This window comes from Aquarana catesbeiana, linkage group LG13, assembly GCF_042186555.1.
Source record: "Aquarana catesbeiana isolate 2022-GZ linkage group LG13, ASM4218655v1, whole genome shotgun sequence".
NCBI classification, from domain to species: domain Eukaryota; kingdom Metazoa; phylum Chordata; class Amphibia; order Anura; family Ranidae; genus Aquarana; species Aquarana catesbeiana.
In genome coordinates, this window is record NC_133336.1 from 200,904,322 (window position 1) to 200,927,743 (window position 23,422).

Here is a 23,422-nt window from a genome sequence, read left to right on the forward strand (position 1 = left end):
AGAGGTTCACTTGCTCCTAGAAGAAGATCGTTAGCCCCTATCAGATGGTGGCAGCGGTGGGTTCGGTCATTGTTCATGAGATGATCATCATCCAAGATCATCATCCAAGTTTCTAAAGTCCGGTGAGTCTGATTTAATTATTATTATTTCTTTCACCGTGACTTTAGTTTAAAAGACCGTTTCCTTATATGGGGTTAACAGAAGGTGTAGTGTTAAAAACATTTATGTAAATGTATGAACCTCGGTAGAGGTCCGTTCGAGTGATGGATCAAAGGGCTCCGAGTAGTCCAAAGGGCTCTGAGTTAGTCCAAAGGGCTCTGAGTTAGTCCAAGGGGTTCTGAGAAACCCAAAGTAATATAATACAGTACTGTAAGAAGTTTTATAAAGATATTTGATAGAGTGTCCCGGAAAAACCCAAACCTCTTTGCTTACCTTATCTATCGCTAATCACTTAGATTATATATATATTTATATAAAATAAGATAAGATAATCTGTACGTGTATTGTGTGGATTTTGTCGGACGCTGTGAGGTGAGGTGGCGTTCACCACTGTATTGTTATGGGTCAATCATCAGGGAAGAAGATTCCCCTTCCAGATATAGGAGAGACATGTAAATGTTATGTAGCCAGAATATGCGGAACTGATTATGTGTATATTAACCCTTGGGTAGATAATCTGGCGGGATGGACTGAAGGCATGAGGAGTAGTGACCCGTTTCCCCGACAGGGTCAGAATGATATTTTTCATATGGACATGATCAAGGGACTTTGTTTAGGAGATAGGGAAGCTTTCCCATATTATATGGGAGACCCCCTATGGGATAAGGAATATATGAGGAAAGGTGGGGAAAATTGGTTATTGTATGCCCCCTACTGGTATGAGAGAGCGGATAAGAAAATAAGAAAGAGAAGTCCAAATCCAAGGGACAAGGAAGCTCCGGGGTTACATGCTTGTGAGAAGAGACTTAAATTAGGTTTCCCGTCCTTAGTTCCATGTGCATCAGCTCTCCCAGTAGCTCCTACAGTTGATCCCCCAGCTGTTCCGTCACCTCAACCTTATATACCGCAGCTAAATAAGGGAGTACCAAAACAAATATACCCCTTGTTCTCAAAAGAGGACATTGAGTTTTTGGCTGCAATTGCAGCAGTTTGTCCATTTGAGAATAGAGTGTCACCTGCAGAGGCATCTGTTTCCTCTGTATCCGTTCCACAGCAAGGTGCAGTGGTGGGTCAAGCACTGCCTGTGATCTTACCAGAGTCCCAGGTTGCTGTCCTATCAGATCAGCCACTGCCTGTAGTTTCACAAATGCAACAGCCGATGGGTGCTGCCTCCTCCACAATGGATGAGGAGTTACCTGAAAAGACACCTGCGGGGGAACATAAAATAAAGATGCCCCGTGGACCTTTTAGGGAGGATCCGGCTCAGACCAGGAGTACAACTCAGAAATTAAAACAAGCTGCAGAGGGTGAGATCGCACAACACGCAGTTTCAAAATAAACAGCTGACAGGAAAAAAGAGGAAGTAGCTACGCAGCTAGCAATGCAAAGCTTTTCTTTCCTGACTGTGGGTGATGTAATGGTAATAAAATGTATCGATATTGAAGATATCAATCGTATTGTCAAACATTGCCCCAAACCTTCCACATCAGCTTTGGGGGCAATAGCTTATTTAAAGAAAGCTTGTAAGGGTAGAAATTATACACAGGAAGATCTAAGGATTATTATAGATAGTTTGGTGGGAACTACCTCCCCTTGGGATTGGACTAAAGTGCCCACCATAGATGTCCTAGAGGCACCCATTACCAAGGCAGAGGCTTATTCACTAAACACTGTTGAAGGAAGGAACATTATGTGGGAAGAGTTAGAGAAGGAAATGAAGAGAGTTTTCAATAACAAGTCGTCACTCCCTACTGCAGTAGCTTGCAAACAGAAATCATCAGAGTCAGTGTTGGAATTTTGGAAAAGATTTCAGGAGGTCTGGACACAAGATGCCGGACTCAATACTCAGGATGGAATGCACAGTCTTTTAATACAGACTTATCTTAGCAACCTGGCCCCTAAATATGCCCTCGTTGTGAGACAGCAGATTTCAGATTGGGCGACAAGGAGTATGACTGACTTTCAAAAAAATTGACTGAAAAAGACGCAGCGGGGTGTTTTGACATTCCCAAGCAAACACCAGCACCGATACATTACCAGGATAATTTCCCAGGAAATCAAAGGGGCAACTTTTATAAGAAAAGGGGACAGGATAGAGGGGGTTATAGAGGTGATATAGGGGAAGAGGACAGCCACAAAGAGAGGATTTCCAGCAGAGACAACCTAAGGCAGGGTGTTTTAATTGTGGGGACCCCAGACATTGGAAAGCTCAATGCCCCTGGTATGACTGAGAGTGTACAAATTCAGGGCCACCGGCTGCACCTACTCCCCCTCAGGCACCACCCCCAGTACAGCAGCAGCATAGTGTCAAGTACCCCATTTCTTGGAAACAACAGCAGTCATAATGAAGCTGCCCAGAAGGTAGTATCCTGGTATTTCCACTTGTCTCTCATTCTTATCATGAACAGCCTATAATTTCATTGCTTGTAGACGGGCATGAGGTACCATTTGTGCCTGATTCAGGAGCGACATGCAGTACCATTAGCAAGGATTTTTATAGGGGAGAGATTGTGGATGCTGAGCCTTCATTGGTAATAAATGGGATACTCACCAAAACTTTTAAAACACCCCTGCTTTCACTAAGCACCCGTACTGGTGCTGATTGTGATCTGCAACATTGCTTTAGAATTATTCCTGGTTGTCCCGTGAGTCTCTTGGGTAGGGACTTGCTGGGAAAATTGGGCATTACAATGAAAATTACTGCAAAAGGAGGATTATATGTAAAATCTGACAGGGTTCACCTTTTTACATCGCTCTCACACCCAGAAGAGGAAGATGTCAAGTTGAGTGAGGAGGGAGTATGGGCAGTGAATCCTCTTGATGTAGGGTTCATTTCCTGTATGCCCTATAAAGCCACTTTGAAACCAGGAGCTTTACCTGTGTATCATAAACAGTACCCCATATCCAGAGAAAAAGAAGAGGGTATAGAGCCCATTGTGGAAGATTTCTTGAAGAAAGGTATTTTGAGAGAAATCATTTCTCCTTATAACACTCCTATCAATCCTGTTAAAAAGCCGGATGGCAGTTACAGGTTTGTACAGGACCTTAGAGCGATAAACAACTTAGTGGTACCAATTGCCCCAATAGTGCCTGATGTGCCATCATTGCTCACCTCCATACCATCCGATGCTGAGTATTTTTCTGTAATTGACCTCTCAAACGCGTTTTTTTCAATTCCTGTGGATGAGGAAACACAGCCACTCTTTGCCTTCCGCTTTAAAAATCGGACGCTGACCTGGTGTAGATTGCCCCAGGGCTATATAGACTCACCTGTTGTCTATTCTATTGTCCTCCAAACCACTCTTATGCCCCGTACACACGGTCGGACTTTGTTGGGACATTCCGACAACAAAATCCTAGGATTTTTTCCGACGGATGTTGGCTCAAACTTGTTTTGCCTACACACGGTCGCACAAAGTTGTCGGAATTTCCGATCGACAACCACGCGGTCACGTACACCATGTACGACGAGACTAGAAAAGACCGGTTCAGAACCAAGCGCGGCACCCTTTGGGCTCCTTTTGCTAATCTCGTGTTAGTAAAAGTTTGGTGAGAGACGATTCGCGCTTTTTCAGACTCGTGGCTTTCAGATCATTTTCTGCCGTTCAGTTTGTGCTTGTGGGCTTGTATCTGCTCTTCAGTGCGTGCAGTCAGTTCGTATCAGAGTTTTCTGTGCGATCTTGTCCGCTCGTTGCTGTTTTTCAGGTCGCTCTTCACAGGCCTTGCTGTTCTTCAGTGCGTTCTGTTACTTCGTTCTGAGCAGCCGACCGTTTTCTAGCCATGTTTCGGATGCGTACTCCTCGTAGAGTTCGTGCTGTGCGGGGGCTTGGTGTTGGGGTCCTGACCTTGACACAAGTCCAGTCCATGAACAGGGTGGGGAGGAGTTCATGGACCAAGAATTGGTTGCTTCAGCGTGACCAGTTCTGTCATATGCCTTTGCTCCGTGAGATCTGTGAGAATAATCCTGGTGATTTCAGGAACTTTCTCAGGATGACGGACCCCGTGTTTCACCGTTTGTTGGCTTCGCTGACCCCCTATATCAGCAGGCAGGATACCTGCATGAGGCAAGCCATCACTGCGGAGCAGAGGTTGGTCGCTACCCTGCGGTATTTGGCCACAGGGAGAAGCCTGCAGGACCTCAAGTTCTCGACAGGCATCTCTCCCCAGGCTCTTCTTTGTGTACATTTACTGCTTGTGTTTGTTTTAGCTGACCCTGACAGAAATGTGTGGAGTCCAGAAAATGTTGTGATTGTGTAACCTTATACAAAGCACTGTTGGGTGTTATTTACTAAATGCAAAGACACTTTTCACTACAAGTGCACTTGCAACTGCACTGAAACTGCACTTGTAGTGCAAAGAGGATTTGCCCTTAGGAAATAACCCCCATTTTCTCATAAAACAACAATTACATCACCCCAAAAGTGTTGTAGCGTTGAGACAATAATCCACACATTCTTGATTAACAATCTTTTTAATACCTGCACAATCACATGTGCATTTACCAAAGGTTTTTCTGACAAACCGACATGTTTGTTGTCTAACAATTTTTGTGGTGTCATTATCCAAAATCAAAATGTGCATTTTATAGAAAACAGGCCTGTGTAAAACCCACAAGAAAGACACAAATCTTGATCTTACAAAGTTCACATTTGGTAGAACTGGAAGGCAATATCAGACATGAGTATTTAGGAACTGTGTTTGATATTGCGTTCAGATGGGGGGAATCACCCCAGGAAAAGCCAAATTTGGAAGATGCACACCAATTTCCCAATGTCAACATGTGCTACCTGCCATCACGGGGGATCAAGGGACGTGTTTTGGGGGAGAAAGCCCTTCCTCACCGCTACTTTATTATTGAGGAAGGGGTTGCACCCCCAAAACGCGTCCATTGATCTCCCGTGATGGCAGATAGCACATGTTGGCACACTGTGTGCATCTTCCAAATTTGGCTTTTGGAAAAATCACAAAAACATTTCTCACATTGTAGCAGACAAAAGAAGAAAGTGATTTTGAGGGGCTTTAAACTCGCCCCAAAACATCAATGATGTTTTTATATTTTGGAATAACATCATTGATGTTTTGCTTGATGTTTTCCAATTGTAAATTACACCCCATGATCTCCCCGATCAGGATCTGGGCACTTTCGGATGTGAAAGGATCTTCATCCACACCCTCACGATCACCTAAAAAGAGAGGAACCAAAAATAAATTAGGTCTAAAAAAAATGCCGCCATCCATCTCTTATCGGAGCCTGTGGTCACACTGTTGTGGTGACTACTTCCACCACGTCTTCTTCCTCCTGCTCATCTTGTGTTGGGTGGATTTCACCTTCTTCCAGAGGGGGGGGGCTCTGGTCTCCTCGGATGAGGGGTGTCCTCTGAGTCTTTTCTCCCCTATGTAAAACAAAAATGGTATAATTAGCACACAGATATTTGAGGTCAGAACTCTAAATATGAAACATTGCTTGGAAGTGGGGTACAATTGTCTATTTTAGCAGAGTTCCAAGATGTAGCTTTTTCATTGTCCTTTGTCAAGCTGCAATACTTTACCTGTTTTGTACAAGCTTCACAGATGGAGACCCCCCTATAGTATACACTGGAGCACCTGTGTGGCCCCCCTAATAAAAAGGGTGTTCTGGGGTCCCACACTAGTGCTCCAGTGTCCAGATGTGAAAACAGCTGCTCAGTGTCCTCTCCTTACACAGAATCTAGTTTGCATTTCATTCTAGTAACCAAGCCATCTACACAACCCAATTCTTTGAAGACAAGTATAGGGCGTCAAAATGGTGGCCAAATGCCTATGGGCTAAACAATGGTATTTTATAGTCCGAAAAAAAAAATGTGTGATCCGAACGAATAATGTGCCCATGAACATGAAAGTTGCCATTTTAAACTGTACAACAGTTCCTAAGAGCACATGGAGCAGCACGAACGTATAATAAACACAAGAACAATAGGAACACAGCACAACTACTTACTTTTTTACAGCACTCTCCGGATCTTTCTGTACTGCTCATGTTCTCGTAATTTCAGGTCCGACCACCGCTTCCTGAGCTGATCTTTCGATCGTTGTACCCCAAATTTCCGGTGCAGACTCCTGACCACTTTCGCCATGATCTTGGCCTTTCGGACATTGTGGTTGGGGTAAGGCCCATACTTTCCATCATAGTCGGCCTTCTTCAGGATGTCCACCATTTCCAACATCTCCCCAAAGGACATATTTGAGTCTTTTAATCTCCTTCTGGATCGGGACGTTTCAGGCTCCGGCCTTTCCTCCTCCTCCTCCTCCTCGTTGCTGTAATTAGCACGATCCTGCTGTCTATCCGCCATGTGCTCTTCCTCCACTGCGCCGAACAAAAAGGGGCGGGGAATAGAATAGAACGAACGTCAGGGGCGGGCGGAGTTATACGCATGCGCAGTGTGTATAAATCGTAACGCGCGCGTCTTACGTACGATCTGTGAGCGGAGGAAGGAGCATCGGAGACGCCGATCGTGCTAACGAAGGTAGGATCTAAACTTGGGCCTATACTGCTTCGAAATGGAAGCCTATATTGTAAGATTAGGGGAGTTTGGCCTGACATTAGGGTTTGTCTTGTGTTGTGTCTTGCAGAGAAAATGGATGGGTTCAACGACCACAATTTCCTGCCCCTGTTCATAGACAAATACAGGGAGCTGCCCTGTCTGTGGCAGGTCAGACACCCCCACTATAATCACAAACAGAAGAGGCAGGCAGCGCTGGAGAAACTGCTGGAGTTGGTGAAGCCGGTGGTCCCCACAGCAACCATCCCTTATTTAAAAGCTAAAATTGGTGGCCTGAGGAGCACTTATCTTAGGGAGCGCAAGAAGGTCACAGATTCCCAGAGGTCCGGAGCTGCAGCAGATGACGTTTATGTCCCCAGGCTGTGGTACTATGAGAGACTGCGATTTCTGTCAGACCACACTGAAGTCAGGGAATCCCTCTCTACTCTTCCTTCCACGCTTCCTTCCATACCAGCTGAGGCTTCCGATGTCCAACCTGGGCCTTCCAGCCAGGAAGAAGTGGAGGAGCCCAGCTGGAGTCAGGTATAGCATTCTTCTACAGATTTCTGGTCAATAAATAAATGATGTTTACTAGATGTTATTATTGATCACTAATTGCTGCTTGAAAGTGTTTAACATATCAATACACAGTAGTGGGCACCCAAAATTGGGACAAGAATGCAAAATGCTGGGCTCAGAAGGATAGTCTGTTATATTTGTTAACATTGAATTTGCAGCAGTCAGGAGGTGAAAATTGTGTGTGATTGATGAAAACAATACTAAAACTATGTCCCTTTTTCATACACAGGAAGACCTCAGCCAGGAGGAGGCTGTGGAATGTGGCAGTCAGGAGGAGGCGGGGATTAGTGGCAGCCAGGAGGAGGCGGGGCTAAGTGTCAGCCAAGAGAAGCCTGGGACAAGTCGCAGCCTGACTGAGTCTCAGGTTCCTCCCCTCCGCCTTCCATACAAAAGGGCCAGGAAGGCCACTCCCAGTCCTGTGCAGGATTCAGCATACAGGCTGATCCAGGAGGCTTCGGCGTCCCTCCGAGCCTTCCCCAGTCCTGAAGAGGCCTTTGCCTGCATGGCTACCACCAAATTGCAGGGCATGCAGGAGGGCCAACGCAAGATTTCTGAGGACCTGATTTATAAAGTCCTTCGTAAGGGGGAGAGTGGGGAACTGACACACAAGACGGATGTCATGGAGAGGGAGGATCCTCCTCCTCCTCCTCCTCCTCCTCCTCCTGCTGCCACAACTCCACCACCACAGCCAAAGCCTGTAAGGAAGCATGGAAAGAAGACCAAAGAGTGATTGCCCTGGGTTCAGTCTGGTCTGACAGAAGATGCAGTCTCTCGTATGACCACAGCCTGGGGACACAGATGTCATCTGCTGCTTTCCGGATCTCTGGGACTTCTGGACCACACTGCCCTCCCTTAGATTAGGACTCCTCAGGCCACCAATTTTGCTTTTAAATAATTGATGTCTGCCCTGGGAGTCCAAGGCTTCGCCCACTTCTGCAGTTTCTCCAGCGTTGCCTCCCTCTTTGTTTATAGTTGTGACCCCTTAATAAAATATTTTTAGGTAAATTCTACTCTCCTGTGTGTGTTTTCATCCAAAAAGGACAGTTTGTTGGCGAGTATTCAGGTACATTTCTAAAGTACAATGTGAAATTAACAAGGGACAACAACACCAAACAATCTCCTCCTACAGATTAAATAGAACAACATATCAATGGTGTTGTGGGAACTTGTCACAAAAAACACACAAACATTTTCGGGAATACAAATCAAAATCACCAAAAGAAAAAGTGAAACACAAAAAAAGATTCTACATTAAAGTAAAAAAAAAATTAAAAAAAAATATGTTGTCAGATGTGAGAAATCAAAATATATTGAGGGAATCCCGATAAATAGTAACGAAAAAAGTTTGTGAGAAGTGTGTGTGAATATGAGCATCAAAACGACTTAATTCTTGTCACATTATAAAGAAGAAGAGAGTGCGCTGTATTAAACCATTTTGAACATTGCAGCGTGACGAAAGTGCTTTATCCATTACGAACGCTAAGTTTACCAGAACGAGCTGTCCCATGTCGGAATTTCTTCTGAGCACGCGTGGCACTTTGTGCGTCGGAACAGGCCACACACGGTCGGAATTGATGCGATCGGATTTTGTTGTCGGAAAATTTTATCTCCTGCTGTCCAACTTTGTGTGTCGGAAAATCCGATGGAAAATGTCCGATGGCGCCCACACACACGGTCGCAATTTCCGACAACACGCTCCGATCGGACATTGTCCATCGGAAAATCCGACCGTGTGTATGGGGCATTAGAGCTTGGATACCTGAACATGGTTCAGTCTTGCTGCAGTATGGGGATGATCTGCTACTCTGCAGCTTGAGAAGGGAGGCCGCCCTGGAGGATGGGAGAAATCTTTTGAAATGTCTTTTTGAAAGTGGCCATAAAGTGTTAAAGAAAAAGTTGCAATGGTGTCAGAAAACAGTTGAATATCTAGAGTTTGTTCTCTCAAAAGGAGAAAGAAGAGTCAGTCATAAAAGAGTTACAGCTCTGATGGGTCTGCCCCACCCACTCAACAGGAAGGACATGCTCACCTTCCTAGGTATGATTGGTTACTGCCGCCAATGTATACCTGACTGCTCTTACTACGACAATCTCCTGAGACAGGCCACAGGTTCAGATATGCCAGACTGTTTTAAATGGACAGATGAAATCTGTAATGCTTTTGTGTATTTGAAAAATGCTATGGTAACAGCTCCAGGACTCGGCCTTCCTAAATATAATGTGATGTTTTATTTGTATGCCAGGGAAAATTGTACAACGATGGCAGCTGTCCTCGCTCAGGAGCATGGAGGCAAGCTTCGCCCTGTTGCTTTTTTTTCAAAGGTGGTACCAGTACCAGTTCAGGGCATGCCCGCATGTTTCAGAGCTTTAGCGTCTTGTGCTATGTTGGTTGAAATGGCTGCAACTTTCACTTTGGGCCATGATACTACTTTGTATACTATTCATAATGTGTCCACATTACTGAGAAATATACATACGCAACATATGTCCACCCAAAGGTTGAGCGGCTATGAGGTGATACTGTTGTCAAATCCAAAACTGCATATTAAATATGCTTCCCCTAATGCAGGCCCAGCTCCAATTTTAAATGCACTGCTAGGACTAAAATGAGAGCAGGATGAAGTGGTGCCACAACATGATTGCACCAACCTCATCCACCAAGACACATCTCCCAGAGCTGACTTGTCCCCTACTGCTTTGCCAAATGTGCAAAATGTGTATGTGGATGGATCTTGTTCTAGGCCAAAATGATCACACATATCATGCAGGATATGCGGTTGTGCAACTTCCAGATGTTATACTTGAGGCCAAACCTATCCCATATCAATCAGCACAAGCTGCGGAATTGATTGCTCTCACCAGGGCATTCCAAATGTTTGAGGGTCAAGATGTAAACATTTACACTGACTCCAAATATGGGTATGGTGTGGTATATGATTTTGGCGTCATATGGAGTAGGCGTGGCTTTATTGCAGCTGATGGAAAAAACATCTCTCGTTCCTCTCTGGTAGTGTCATTGTTAAAAGCTATTCAGTTGCCCAGGACTCTTGCCATAATACATTGCAGAGCACATACAGGCCAACAAACAGAAGTAGCTTGAGGAAATGCTCTAGCTGATTCAGCAGCCAGAAAAGCAGCTATCTCTCGACCAGCTCAAATCCAAATGCCAATGTTACAGCCTGAACTACCTTGTATTGATCATGTACTGTCTGACCTACAAGATTATGCCTCAGAGGCTGACATGAGAGATTGGGAAAAAGTAGGTGCACAAATAGATCCAAAAACAGGACTTTTGTGCAAAGAGGGGAAGGTATGTATTCCAATGGCAAGTGCATCACTTTTTATTGCCCAGTATCATGGAATAGGTCACAGAGGCTGGAAGGCAACTTGTGAGTTACTAGGCAAGGATTTTTACATTTCAGATCCCCCCTGGTTGACAAGGGATTACGTGTCCAGGTGTATTACTTGCATTAGGAACAACCCAAATAACCCAAACAAAGCAAAACACGAACATTTGATATATCCCAGTACACCTTTCACCCACCTACAAGTTGTTTTCACACACATGCAAGTTAGGGAAAAGACAGGAATATTTTTTGGTGGTCGTGGACATGTTTTCGAGATGGGTCAAAATTTTTGTAACTACAAAGGAAGATGCACAAACAGTAGTGAAAATTCTCACACAGGAAATTATTCCTCGATGGGGATGCCCACTTCAGATAAACTCAGACAGAGGTCCTGCATTCACCTCAAAAGTATGTCAGGATTTGGTACATTCACTCCAAATAGAATGGAAGTTTCACATTCCATATCATCCCCAAAGTTCAGGGATAGTGGAAAGGGTAAATAGGACCATGAAAGATAAAATAAGGAAGGCCACAGGAGGAACCTTTGTCCATTGGAAGAGGGTTCTCCCAGCGGTTTTGGCAGAGATAAGAAGTACTCCCTCCAAAACTACAGGCTACTCTCCTTTTGAAGTGTTGATGGGTCATCCCTTTCCTACTCCCTGGGCCAGAGCACCTCTTATGATAGAGCAGGGGGATTTGGATCTAGTACAGTCAGAGTATGTGAGGAAACTAATTAAAACTTTGGATACAGTTGAGAGAAATGTTGCTCGCACCTCTCCTTTTTCTTCACAGGAACCTACCCATCCTTTTAAAGTAGGAGACACGGTGGTGGTCCAGCAGTTGAACAGAAGCAAGAAACGGGAATATCCTTTTGGACCTCCTACTACGGTGATTGCAGTGACCAGAACAGCTATCCTGGTGGAGAATTGCCAATCCTGGATCCATGCCAGCTGAGTGAAAAAGGTTGCCCAAAGCCCCAAGAGCAGGAAGGAGATCTTAAATACAGGAGGCCCTCAAGCAGAAGTCCAAGCAGATGAAGGAGGAGTTCCTGGAAAAGCAGGTCCGGCCAGAGAAGATGACCTTGCTTATTCCACCACAGACTTCTGGCAAGGCATTCTGCCTCCTGTTCCTGATCACCCTGATAGTGTTCCTGCCCATTTGGATCATCACTAACTGTATCTACCACCCTGAAGATTTGGGTGCGATTAAAAGTATTTGTGGTAACACATATACACAGAAGAACATTACAGTGATACAAGTTAGAAATAAGAGAGGCGTTGAAGATAATTTTGCTGATAAAATGCTTTTGTTAAAATTTAAATATGCTTATGCTCGGAAATCAGGATTTCAAAAATGTTGGATCTGTAGTAAACTGCACCCTAGCACTGTTAGGATACCCCTAATGGCTATACCTTTAAATATTACTCCCCTGTTGAGAGAAGAGATTCTCCTTGACCTTCTGAATGTCAGCAGAAGAACTAATGACACCATTTCCTTTCACATCATCAATAGAAGTCATAATCCTACCTGGTGTTTTAATTTAGGGAATTCTACTAGAAATGCTCATACCTGTAGTCAATCGGTTTTGAACATTTCTAATTGCTATGCCCCTAGTGGGAAGTCTTGTTCTTTATATCAAACACACCACGATGAGGTCAGAGTACGGGCTAAATTTTGAAAAGATTTTTGCCTCTGAAGATGAAAGTAGTAAACCTGTACAGCATTTGTTTCAGGTTTTAGCAGCAGTTACAGCAGTAGATCAAGAGACTGCTGTGAATACGCCCTTCTCGTTTGGTAACCACACTTATGTTTGTTGTGGAAAGACTTGTTATCCCTGGATTCCGCAAGAGGTCCAAGGCTGGTGTTACCTGGCCTCACTGGTGCCCATAATGGGGGTGATAGGTGATAGTGATGGGAGTCTTTTATTTGACGCTAGTATACACCCAAGGTATCCATTGAAACATCGTAACAAGAGAGAGTTATTCCTTGAGAAGGATATGGCCTGGTCATGGTTCACTTCCTGGACAGGATGGGGATCAGATTTGATGAAAAGGTTAAATAATTATTCAGGAATTATTGATGAGATGATGGAAAAGAAGTCTAATGACATTTCTAAACTTAATGTTGAAACTAGGGGTATTAGAAAACAACTAGAATTGCATGACTTAGCCATTGAGAGCATGAGTTCAGCCCTTACAGGATTATGTGAAATGACTGAGGATTATGAATGTTGTACTTGGGTACACAATACCAGTATAGAGGTACCAGATTATTATGATGTGATTGCTCAGCATAGAAAAGAGGTGGCCAAGCTGCAACGAGAGGCTCGCAACATAGCCCAGACCTGGAGTCCTTTTGGAAATGTTGATTTTGGATTTGGAGGGATATTTTCTTGGATAAGGGATATTGCCATAATTTTAATTGTTGTCCTGTTCTTTTTCCTTTATCTTGTGTACAAGCTTATTATGTGCCTTATTAATAGAGCCATTCGCATTTCAGATCCCTCATCTCCCAATAAAACTTATCTCAGTATGTATCATCAGAAGCAAGCTGAGAATATCGCCATGATAAGGAAGTGAGATCATACATATATATACATGTGTGATCAAAGAGGGGATTGTAGGGATATTTTAGCTTGCTGTCCTTTATTTTAGCTATAAAAATATGTATCCATCTTAGAATAATATGTATGTGTGACGTCTATCAAAAGTTAGTTTCAAATCCTTGTAAATAACATGATTTCCCCGAAATGAAGCATGAAGGTTTTTTCCTTGTTGATAGTTTCTGTATGAAGAAATCATGTCTCATTTTTAGGTGTTTTTTAAACATCTGATGTATACGTAATGTCTGTATATTAATGAAAGGGTTGAACTTTTTTTGTGATGTCATTTTGATTATATAAGTGATTGTCTACGGAAGTAAAAAGGAGAACATTCCAGGCATTTGACTGTTGTGTCATTATTTTTCTTACTGGAATGGTCTCCAGGCCTGATTTGGGTTTGAAAGAACACTCTAGGCAGATATTCTAAGAAGAGGTTCACTTGCTCCTAGAAGAAGATCGTTAGCCCCTAACAGTACACAACAGGGGATACGCTTGGAGCGCTCTCCTGGGAGGGGCGTGGCAATGATGTCACCGGCAATTGATTTTTATGGTCGCATGCATCGATGCCGCATCAGGGACACCCGAATCGCAATGCATTGATGCAGCAATTAATTTCAGCACCCCTACTACAGGTAAGGTTTATTTGTATCTGATTTTTGTTTGATTATATCATCAACAAACAGACCTGATGATCTCCCATTGTGTGTTTTTGTGCACATATGGATGTATCCATGTATAGATATATACTTTTTTTTACAGTCTCTATATTAATATAGATTTATAATGTCCCCCTTTTTCCCCATCTAGGCAAATCATTGAGTTTATTTAATTTATTCAGATTTGATAATTATATATTTATACTATGATGGACATTTGCTTTATGACATGTTTATGGTTTCTTTCTCTCTTCTTTGTTAGACATGTTTAGTCAGAGTTATATATGATATTCATAAAAAACCTTTAAGTAAAATAAAATTTAGCTCATCCAGCGCTTCTGGAAAGATGATCTATAGTACAATTTAGCAGCTGCTGTAATAAAATAAAAAATTAAACACAAAGCTCTAGAAGTCCATAGATGTAATTCACAAGCTATAGCAGCGCTCTGGAAATAAAAACTACAAAGTCCAATGGTGATAATATGCCCTCTGAAGATCGAGTCCAAAGTGCATCAGGTGATCCTAAAGGTATTCTTATGGTGTTTTTCCAAAGAATAAGAAACCTTCACAGCACCACGTGAGAACCGCTCCCCTCAAAAAATGCACTCACCAGAACAATGTTATAAATACACCTTGTTACAATGATGTGTCAGTAGCCTGTAGCAAGCCTGCGTCTTCAATCAGCATACAAGGACTACTCATTCAGAGCGGGGTGTTCATTTGTTGTCTCGTTTATCACAAACCATAAGGAGACAGAGAAGGAATGCTCATAGCGCAAAACTGTTTTTTTTAAAAGAGATGATCCCCTTTTAAGAAATATGCTTACATCAAATAAAAAGTAAAATAGCATCTCATAATATTCCGGTGAGCGAGTATCGTTATAGGCTGCAAATGATTTGAATATTATGAGATGCCATTTTACTTTTTATTTGATGTAAGTATATTTCTTTAGGAAACCTTTAGGATCATCTGATGCACTTTGGACTCGTTCTTCAGAGGGCATATTATCAATATTGGACTTTGTTTATATTTCCAGAGCGCTGCTATAGCTTGTGAATTACATATATGACATTCATGTTACATGTAGGGATCGACTGATTATCGGTATGGCCGATTATTGCAGGCCAATATCAGCATTTTCAAGAAAATTAGTATCGGTTGTAAACCAGACCGATTTTACCAATATTGGTCTCCGCGGGTCACAGCCATCTTTTTGGGGTCCAGAAGCCTAAAGAGTGCAGACCCAGTGCGCAGAGGCATGCAGGACATGCACACATCATCATTACACCTGCGCACACTGGGCCTATTGAGTCTGACAAGCCTCCCTTGCCTCGACACCCAGATGGACAGACATGCTAGCCGGCCAGCCAGCCACCCACCCACAGTAAGATGCCAGGCCACTGAGGCCAGCCAGCCAGCAGCCACCCACCCACAGCAAGGTGCTAGCCAGGCCAGCCAGCAGCCACCCACAGCAAGGTGCCAGCCAGGCCAGCAGCCACCCACAGCAGCCACCCACCCACAGCAAGGTGCCAGCCAGGCCAGCCAGCAGTCACCCACAGCAGCCACCCACCCACAGCAAGGTGCCAGCCAGGGCAGCCAGCAGCCACCCATCATACCATGGTGCACTGCAGACAGAGAATGTCTGTTTTGAAATCTGTGTGTGTTTTACTGTTTTTCTCCCATCAGTTTTCATGCAGGTATGGTGTGAAGAACGAGCTCTTAATGTTTAATTTTTAATGAACATTAAACGCTTGCCGACCAGCCGCCACAGTTTTACTGCTGCAGAATGGCACGGCTGGGCGAAACAACGCTACCTTACGTTGCTTTGCCTTTTGGTCACTAGGGGCACAAGTGCACTGCCGGAGGTGCACACGCACCCACGGCGTGTGCCTGGAGCTGATGCAAGTGCCCAACGGTTCTTTCAGGGGAAAGGAGACAGATCGTGTGTTCATACTCTCTCCTCCTACACATTCCCATCCCTCCACAGTTAGAACACACCTAGGGAACACAGTTAACCCCTTGATTGCCCCCCTAGTGTTAACCCCTTCCCTGCCTGTGACATTTACACAGTAGTCAATGCATTTTTATAGCACTGATCGCTGTATAATTGTCAATGGTTTCAAAAATGTGTCAAAAGTGTCCGATGTGTCCGCCATATTGTCGCAGTCCCGATGAAAATCACAGATCGCTACCATTACTAGTAAAAATAATAATAATAAAATTGCCATAAATCGATCCCCTATTTTGTAGACACTATAACTGTTGCGCAAACCAATCAATATACGCTTATTGCGATTTTTTTTTACCAAAAATATATAGAAGAATACATATCGGCCTAAACTGAGGAAAAAATTTGTTTTTTTTATAAAAAATGTGGGGTATTTATTATAGCAAAAAGTAAAACATATTGTGTTTTTTTCAAAATTGTCGCTCTTCTTTTGTTTATAGTGCAAAAAAAAAAAAACTGCAGAGACAAGCAAATACCACCAAAAGAAAGCTCTATTTGTGGGGAAAAAAAGGATGTCAATTTTGTTTAGGTACAGCATCGCACGAACGCGCAATTGTCAGTTAAAGCAACACAGTGCCAAATCACAGCAAATGGCCTGGTCATTGAGCTGCCAAATCACCCAGGGCTGAAGCGGTTAACATGTTCAGTTTATTCCAGATTTGTGCTTAAAATTTGTGTTATTTTTGAAAAGTTCAAATGTACAAAATATCTGCAAATAATATTGGCTATTGGCAGGAGAGGTGACCGAAATATCGGGATTGTATCAGAACTGAAAAAACGATATTGGTCGATCCCTAGTTACATGGTCCTGAAGAAGCGGAGCTCCCATGAAACATGTAAACCAAATAAACTTACTATGTAATTGCTGATCAACTGAACTCCAGCTCTGTACCAATTTTATCCTTGTAATTCTATACTGTATGGTATACCTAATGAAGTGTTTATGTCTTAAATATTTAATGTAATAAAATGTTGCATTTTTTTATACAGGTTCCAGTGTCGGTTTAGTTCTCAAAGACATATTTAAAGTTCCGGTACTCTTGTGTTTGGCCTGTTCTACACTGACTTCATTGCACCCCTGTAGATATAATCTATGTAAACTATATATATAGCAATGGAAAAATATATAGATTACCTTGCAGGAAATATATAACAAGTTCATAAATGGGTGAATAGATGTATTCAGTATTTGATGCTTCATAAAATTTTTTATATTTCATTAAAACTGATAAGAGGAATAAAAGACAAAAAGTGATTACCGGGGCTCCTAGGTCTTCTCTTTGTCTTAAGCAATGTTTTGAAGGGTTTTGACAATCTCTCCGCCATCTCTTTGCTCGGTCTTAGTTCTTCTACATCTGAATCCCAGTCATGTCACGGAACACCTAGACACAGAGATACATTGTCACTAATGGTTACTATGTTGTCCAGATTCCTTTATTTTTTATAACAATATTTACAAAACTAAGACCTAGAGCCACATAGGCAGCTTTTATCTAACTCCATACATATATAATTGATGCAAATTATTGCAACTCTTTCAAAATGAATACATTATTAAATGTATTTTTATAAAAGCAGTGCAAGTACCTGAATCTGCCCTGGTATTATCCTCCTGCAATCTGTTAAAGGATAAGTTCACCTTTTGGGAACATGTTCCACCCATTTTCCTACTAGTTCCCTTATACTAACTGTCACTTTTTGAAATCAGCTTGGCTCCACCCACACAGGCCCATCATTCTTTGAAATAAACTGAAATAAAAAATAGATGGTGCCCAGGTGAATGAGACACGGGATCCAAAGTGACAGCCGGAGTGGTGATGATGCTGGAGAAACAACGGACTAGATACAAGATGGCCATGGATAGAAGACATGTTGGGGCTGGGCTCAGCCCTTCCTTCTCAGAGCTCTGTGCTCAGCTGTCGGTTAATTGCCAAAGACTCTTCCTTCCACAGTGACCCACTTGGTCTTCATTTCCTGCTCGTCAGCTAGAGCTGCTGGATATATAAATCCCTTGGATCAGATCTTCTGTGCCTTTGCCTTGGTCAACATATCCGGACTTTCTCTGCTGTGTTTTCCTGTGAAAGACTTTTGCTTGGCTGACTTCCCTTCTGGTTCCTGATCCTGTTTGCTGCACCCGACTTCACTGATCTCTGGACTCCTGTTTCTCTGGCTTCTTCTGACTACCCATCCTGGTTACCAAACTCTGGCTATGTTTTGACTACTTTGCTCTGTTTATACCATTTTACCATTTTAATAAACAGTGTGATTTTTACTGCACTTCTGTCTTAGTCTGATTCATGGTTCCTGACAAGACAGCTCCCAGGAGATGAAGCAATCTCTATGCAGCATAAAAACAGAAACAAAGAAGCGCCACTCTAGGTGCAGTATGCAAAAAAAAGAGTCTTTTTAGATAAATGGCAACTTAAATGGGAATAGTGCTTGATAGGTCATTTTTACAGTAAGATATGGGGTCAATAAGACCCCACATCTCACCTCTAGGCTGGGAAGCCTGACATAAAAAAAACAAAAAACGTACTTGGCCTACCAGCCGAGGCAGCGCCATTTTTTTTAATGCAGAAGCTTGGCGTGATGTCATAACATCACACCCGGCCTCCCAACAATCGTAGAGACTCTGGGGACCATCTGGCCCACTGGAAATCTCTATGGTCAGCATCCAAGGCTGGTTGATTCCTTCTCCGGTTCTCCGATGGCAGGGTCAAGCTTGGAGAAGCATCCGAGGGCAGCGAGAGGTTGGGCATCCCCTCCCACTGCCTGTAATAATGATCAAGTGGCTGAGCCACTATGATCATTCTTATGGTGAAGAAAATCGCTGGCTCTAAAAAATGCTATCTGAATGATGCCTGTTAGCTGCAGGCATCATTCAGATATCACCACTTAAAGTTAATGTGCTGACAAGGAACCTTTACATAACCTATCCTCCCTTCAGACCATCATGAATGCTGCTGCCAGGCTCATCCACATGTACCAACCACTCAATGTCTGCCACCTCTTGCTGCCAATCTGTCAAGGAAGACGTTCTGGTAATCCAGCTGTTTGTGGAAGACCTGTGCGCAGAATCCCCATCAGAGGAGTTAAAGGGCGCACACATGTGCGCAATGGTGCACGCGGGCATGCATGGGCTGTGCGTGGGTGCGCATGGGTGCACACAGATGTGCAGTGTGACAGCACTTAGCGCCAAGAAGCTCATTTAAAGGAGTCTGTCTTCATGCTGTCCAGTCTACAGCATTTTCTAAATCCCTGGCTACTTGTTACCTGCTTACCTGATTCCTGTCTACCTGGCCTGTTCCTGACTACTTCTGTTTGCTGCCAGTCTCCGACGCCAGCTTGTCTTGACTACTCTCCTGCCTCCTTTGGTTTGATCGCTGTTTGCCTGTTTCCAACCTGGCCTGCACCCGACTACTCTTCTGCCTCCGTCTGGTACCTGCTCTGCCCGCCAGTGTTGATATGGCTTGTCTGACCTTGCCAGAGTTCCTGCCAAACTACAGAACACCTCCTCGTTGTCTGCTGTTCCAGAGTTCCTGCCTAGCTACAGAGCTCCTCCTTGCATCCAGCTGTTCCAGTGTTCCTGCCAAGTTACAGTGCACCTCCTTGCAGTCTGCTGTGCCAGAGTTCCTGCTGAACTACAGAACACCTCCTTGCTGTCTGCTGTCCCAGAGTTCCTGCTAAGCTACAGAGCTCCTCCTTGCAGCCAGCTGTTCCAGTGTTCCTGCCAGTCTCTCTTAGCTGCTTCAGAGGTCCGGATTAGCCCTACACCTGCCACCCGTTAGGCACTTGTGCTCCGCTGCACTCCTGTGTCCTCTACCATGGTTCTCTAGCCAGAGACATACGAGAGGCCGCTCCCTGCATTCTGGGCTCCATCACCAGGTATGTGACACAATCCCTCCATTGACTGCCACTCACCCAACAAATTAAATTCAAACTACTAATAATAACTTATAAAGCCATCCACAACTCTGCCCCCAGCTACATCACTAACCTAATCTCAAAATACCAAACAAATCATTCTCTTTGTTCCTCCCAAAACCTCCTGCTCTCTAGTTCCCTCATCACCTCCTCCCATACTCACCTCCAGGACTTCTCCCTAGCCTTGACCCTCCCTTTTAGATTGTAAGCTCTAATGAGGAGGGAATCTAATTTCCTCCTGTATTGAATTGTATTGTAATCTGTACTGTTTGCTGTACCTTGCAAAGTGCTGCGCAAACTGTTGGCGCTATATAAATCCTGTGTAATAATATAATAATGATATGAAGAGAGAACAGAGTGACGGATTGATGAGCTAATCACTGTGGCTTCTCCTTTCACTGTGTAGCCACTTTTTTATATGAAAAAATATATATCTTTACTCACATAATTGCACCTAAAAATTAACCCATAAGAAAACAATAAAAATAATTGCAATCCCTGGGAAGAACCTACAGCATGGAGTAGAATTCATTTGAACAAACAAAAATTGAAAACCAAAATTATATGTAGTGGTTCCCCCATGGGGGCTGCTGGGTTGTTCATCATCATTTTGCAATCACTCCGCTTCCAATCTCCTATGCATGCACATGACACCAAACAGTCATTGTTAAAGTTTTATTACTCTTTATTCGTGGAATAAATCTGGGAGTTGTTCATAGGTAGATATGAGATGCTCCGCCAGACCCCACTTTATATGAGGGTATAATCCACAGCCATAGCTTTTGTTACTGGACTTCCCTAAACGATCCTTTCCTGAGTCTATTGCTTTCTCTGGTGCAGTACTCCCAAGTTGAACAAAAGGCATTACTCTGAATAATTCCCCCTGCTTGACTGATAGAATTCCTTCTGGGTATTCATGTTAGAGTCACAGGCCATCACTGCCTATTTCCATGACACACATGCTATTGCCCATCAGTCTCTGAAAGTTACTGTCCTTATAGTTTATACTGTAGACCATAGGCTCACAGCATGTCCCTTGGCTCACTCTGACACTTGCGTCTCTGGGTTTTCACTGACCTGATTCTCTCCCAACCAACAGTCCATGTTTCCCACAGAAAGCTGATCACCCAGTCTTCTTCCTCCGCTTCACTCCTACTTCCTCCTCAATCGTCTGGCACATCCCCGCGTGGGAATGCCCGGCTCTTTCCCCAGCGTTACATGCTGACTCCGCTGTACTCCAGGGGCCCGGCTTGGACCTCCTGGAACACTTCTCGATCCTGGCCCCAGGCCTTCCTCTCCGTCTCCCGGGCCCCAGACCCTCCTGTTCTTTCCTGGGCCCTAGGCCCTCCTGTTCTTTCCTGGGCCCTAGGCCCTCCTCCCCCTTGAAAGCATGTGACCCCCTTGTATGAGAGACCTCCTCTCGACAAAACAAATTAATGATTGGTCAGGACACTCACATTAGTTTCCTGCCACTCAGGTCTCAGCCCATCCTCTCCTCCTGGAACAATTTACAGTCAGGCAGAGGAGGTATCTCTGAGCCCAAGTGTAGGTGTCCACACCCCCCACTATTCTGACACTCCCAAACCTGAATCAAAACAACCAGGCCTGGTAAAAAACCCACAGGCCTGGCCAGGGGCAGACTGACAACTCATGGGGCCCCCGGACAATAGGAGATTATGGGGCCACACAGTATACACACACACACAGTATACAATCACACAGTATACACATACATGTGCACACAGTATACACAGACAGATGTAAAAAAACACAGATTTATACATACTGTCCCTGGTTTTACTGAGGCTGGCAACCCTGATGGGGCCCCCTAGTGGCCCAGGGCCCTCGGGCAGTGCCCGAGTGGCTCAATAGTCAGTCCGCCCCTGAACCTGGCTAAATTTTCCTGTACTAAATCCTATGCTATTAAATCCTACCCTTTAGTAGAGGGCGCTACATCTATAACCTAAAAAGACTGAGCACAAAATTTGAAATACAAAAATAACAAAAAAAGACTTTGCATGAGTTCCTCTCTAAAAAAAGGTCAAAAAATAAACCAAACACAAAATGACAGTACAGCCATGTAATGAAGTCATGTGATCCTGCTGTAATTAATCAGACAATGAGAGTGATGTGGACAGGGCCAGGTGGTTGGTACCCTAGTTGAAATATTTGAAAAGCAACCAATGTTTGTGTATGTGTGCACTATTCTCTGTGGTTTAATGTTTATATTGGTCTTTATAGCAGCACCAACCTTAGAAATGTATGTTTAGAGCAGTGGTTCTCAACCTATCTAGTGCCGTGACCCCTTGATAAAATTTCCCAAGTTGTGGGGACCCCAACAGTAAAATTATTTTCATAGCCTGTGTTGTCAGCACCCAAGGCAAGACAAGTAATTTGCGGCCCTAACCGTGGAATGTAGCGCCCCCTGAGTCCCTTCCACTCGTACAGTATTAAAACCCCTTATGTTACATTTTAGGATGTACCATTCTCTTTGTTTTCCTTTTTTTCCTTTTATCCCTCTCTATCCTAATTTCTTGTTTTTTTCCCAATCCCTCTCTCTAGCCATCTTTCTTGTTCTTTCTCTTATTCTCTCTTTTTCTTTGTTCCTCCCCCTCTTTTCCTCTCCTTTCCATGTATTCTCCATTTTTATTCCTTCTCTTTGTCAGGGCTGGGCTCAGCCCTTCCTTCTCAGAGCTGGCCGCTCAGCTGTCAGCTAATTGCCAGCTCCTATCTCTCCACAGTTACTCAGCTGTTGATGATATCCTGCTCATCAGTTCTGCCTACTTAAGCCATTCAGCCCAGTGGATCTCTGCCTTCACCTTGGTCAACTTCACAGAGACTCCTGTGTTCCTGTTTAAAGACTTGCTTTGCTGATATCCCTTCTGGCTCCAGATCCTGCTTGCTGTTCCACTACTTTGATCCCTGACTTCTGGGTTGGCTGACTATCCATTCCGGTTACTGTACTTTTAGCTATGTTTTGACTACGTTTGTTCTTTTTACTTTTATTATTAAACAAGTGTGATTTAACTGTACTTCTGTTTTGGTCTGAGCTCATGGTTTCTGACAGTAGGCGAGGGCCATGTATTCAGAAGTTGTAGTCAATCCACTTGTTGGTAATATTTTTTCCAGATTTGATGAACTGGATCACCGCATGGATCAGTTTGCCATGGCGTTACAAACGCTCCTGAGTCGCATGGCTCACCTGGAATCTCCCACTGTGGCCGCCCCAGTACAACCTATGTTGCAGGCCATCCCTGCTGCTGCTCCAGTCTCTGTGCAGGCACCCGCCTTGAGTATTACCTCTATAAGAGGTATGTCTGGTTCCACTCCGCTTCCCCAGCGATTTGGGGTGATCCAGTCCAATGCAGAGAGGGTTTCTCAACCAGGTTAAGATATACTTTGAGATGCGGCCCCGGGCGTTTCCCACATACAGAAGCAAAGTAGGTTTTGTGATCTTTGCTTTCTGAGACAGCCTTGGCCTGGGCAAACCCTCTATGGGAGACACAAAAAACTGGTGTCTTGAGCTACCCTGAGTTTGTGGCTTTGTTTAAAAGGGTATTTGATGTTCCTGCATGCTCCGCTTCTGCTGCCAAGTGCCTCATGTTCATCGAACAGAGTACAAGAACTGTTGC

At 43.9% G+C, this 23,422-nt stretch overlaps 1 protein-coding gene across 1 annotated transcript in view; it reads right to left on the reverse strand.

Moving 5' to 3' along the window:
• Positions 1-17,244, reverse strand: part of LOC141116653 (NACHT, LRR and PYD domains-containing protein 3-like) — a 215,225-nt gene extending 197,981 nt beyond the window's left edge. Inside the window, exon 1 of the mRNA XM_073609046.1 lies at positions 17,126-17,244. Within this exon, the coding sequence (XP_073465147.1) occupies positions 17,126-17,192 (67 nt within the window). The 5' untranslated portion in view covers positions 17,193-17,244. The remainder of the gene's footprint in view (positions 1-17,125) is intronic.
• Between the last annotated feature and the right edge of the window lie 6,178 nt (positions 17,245-23,422).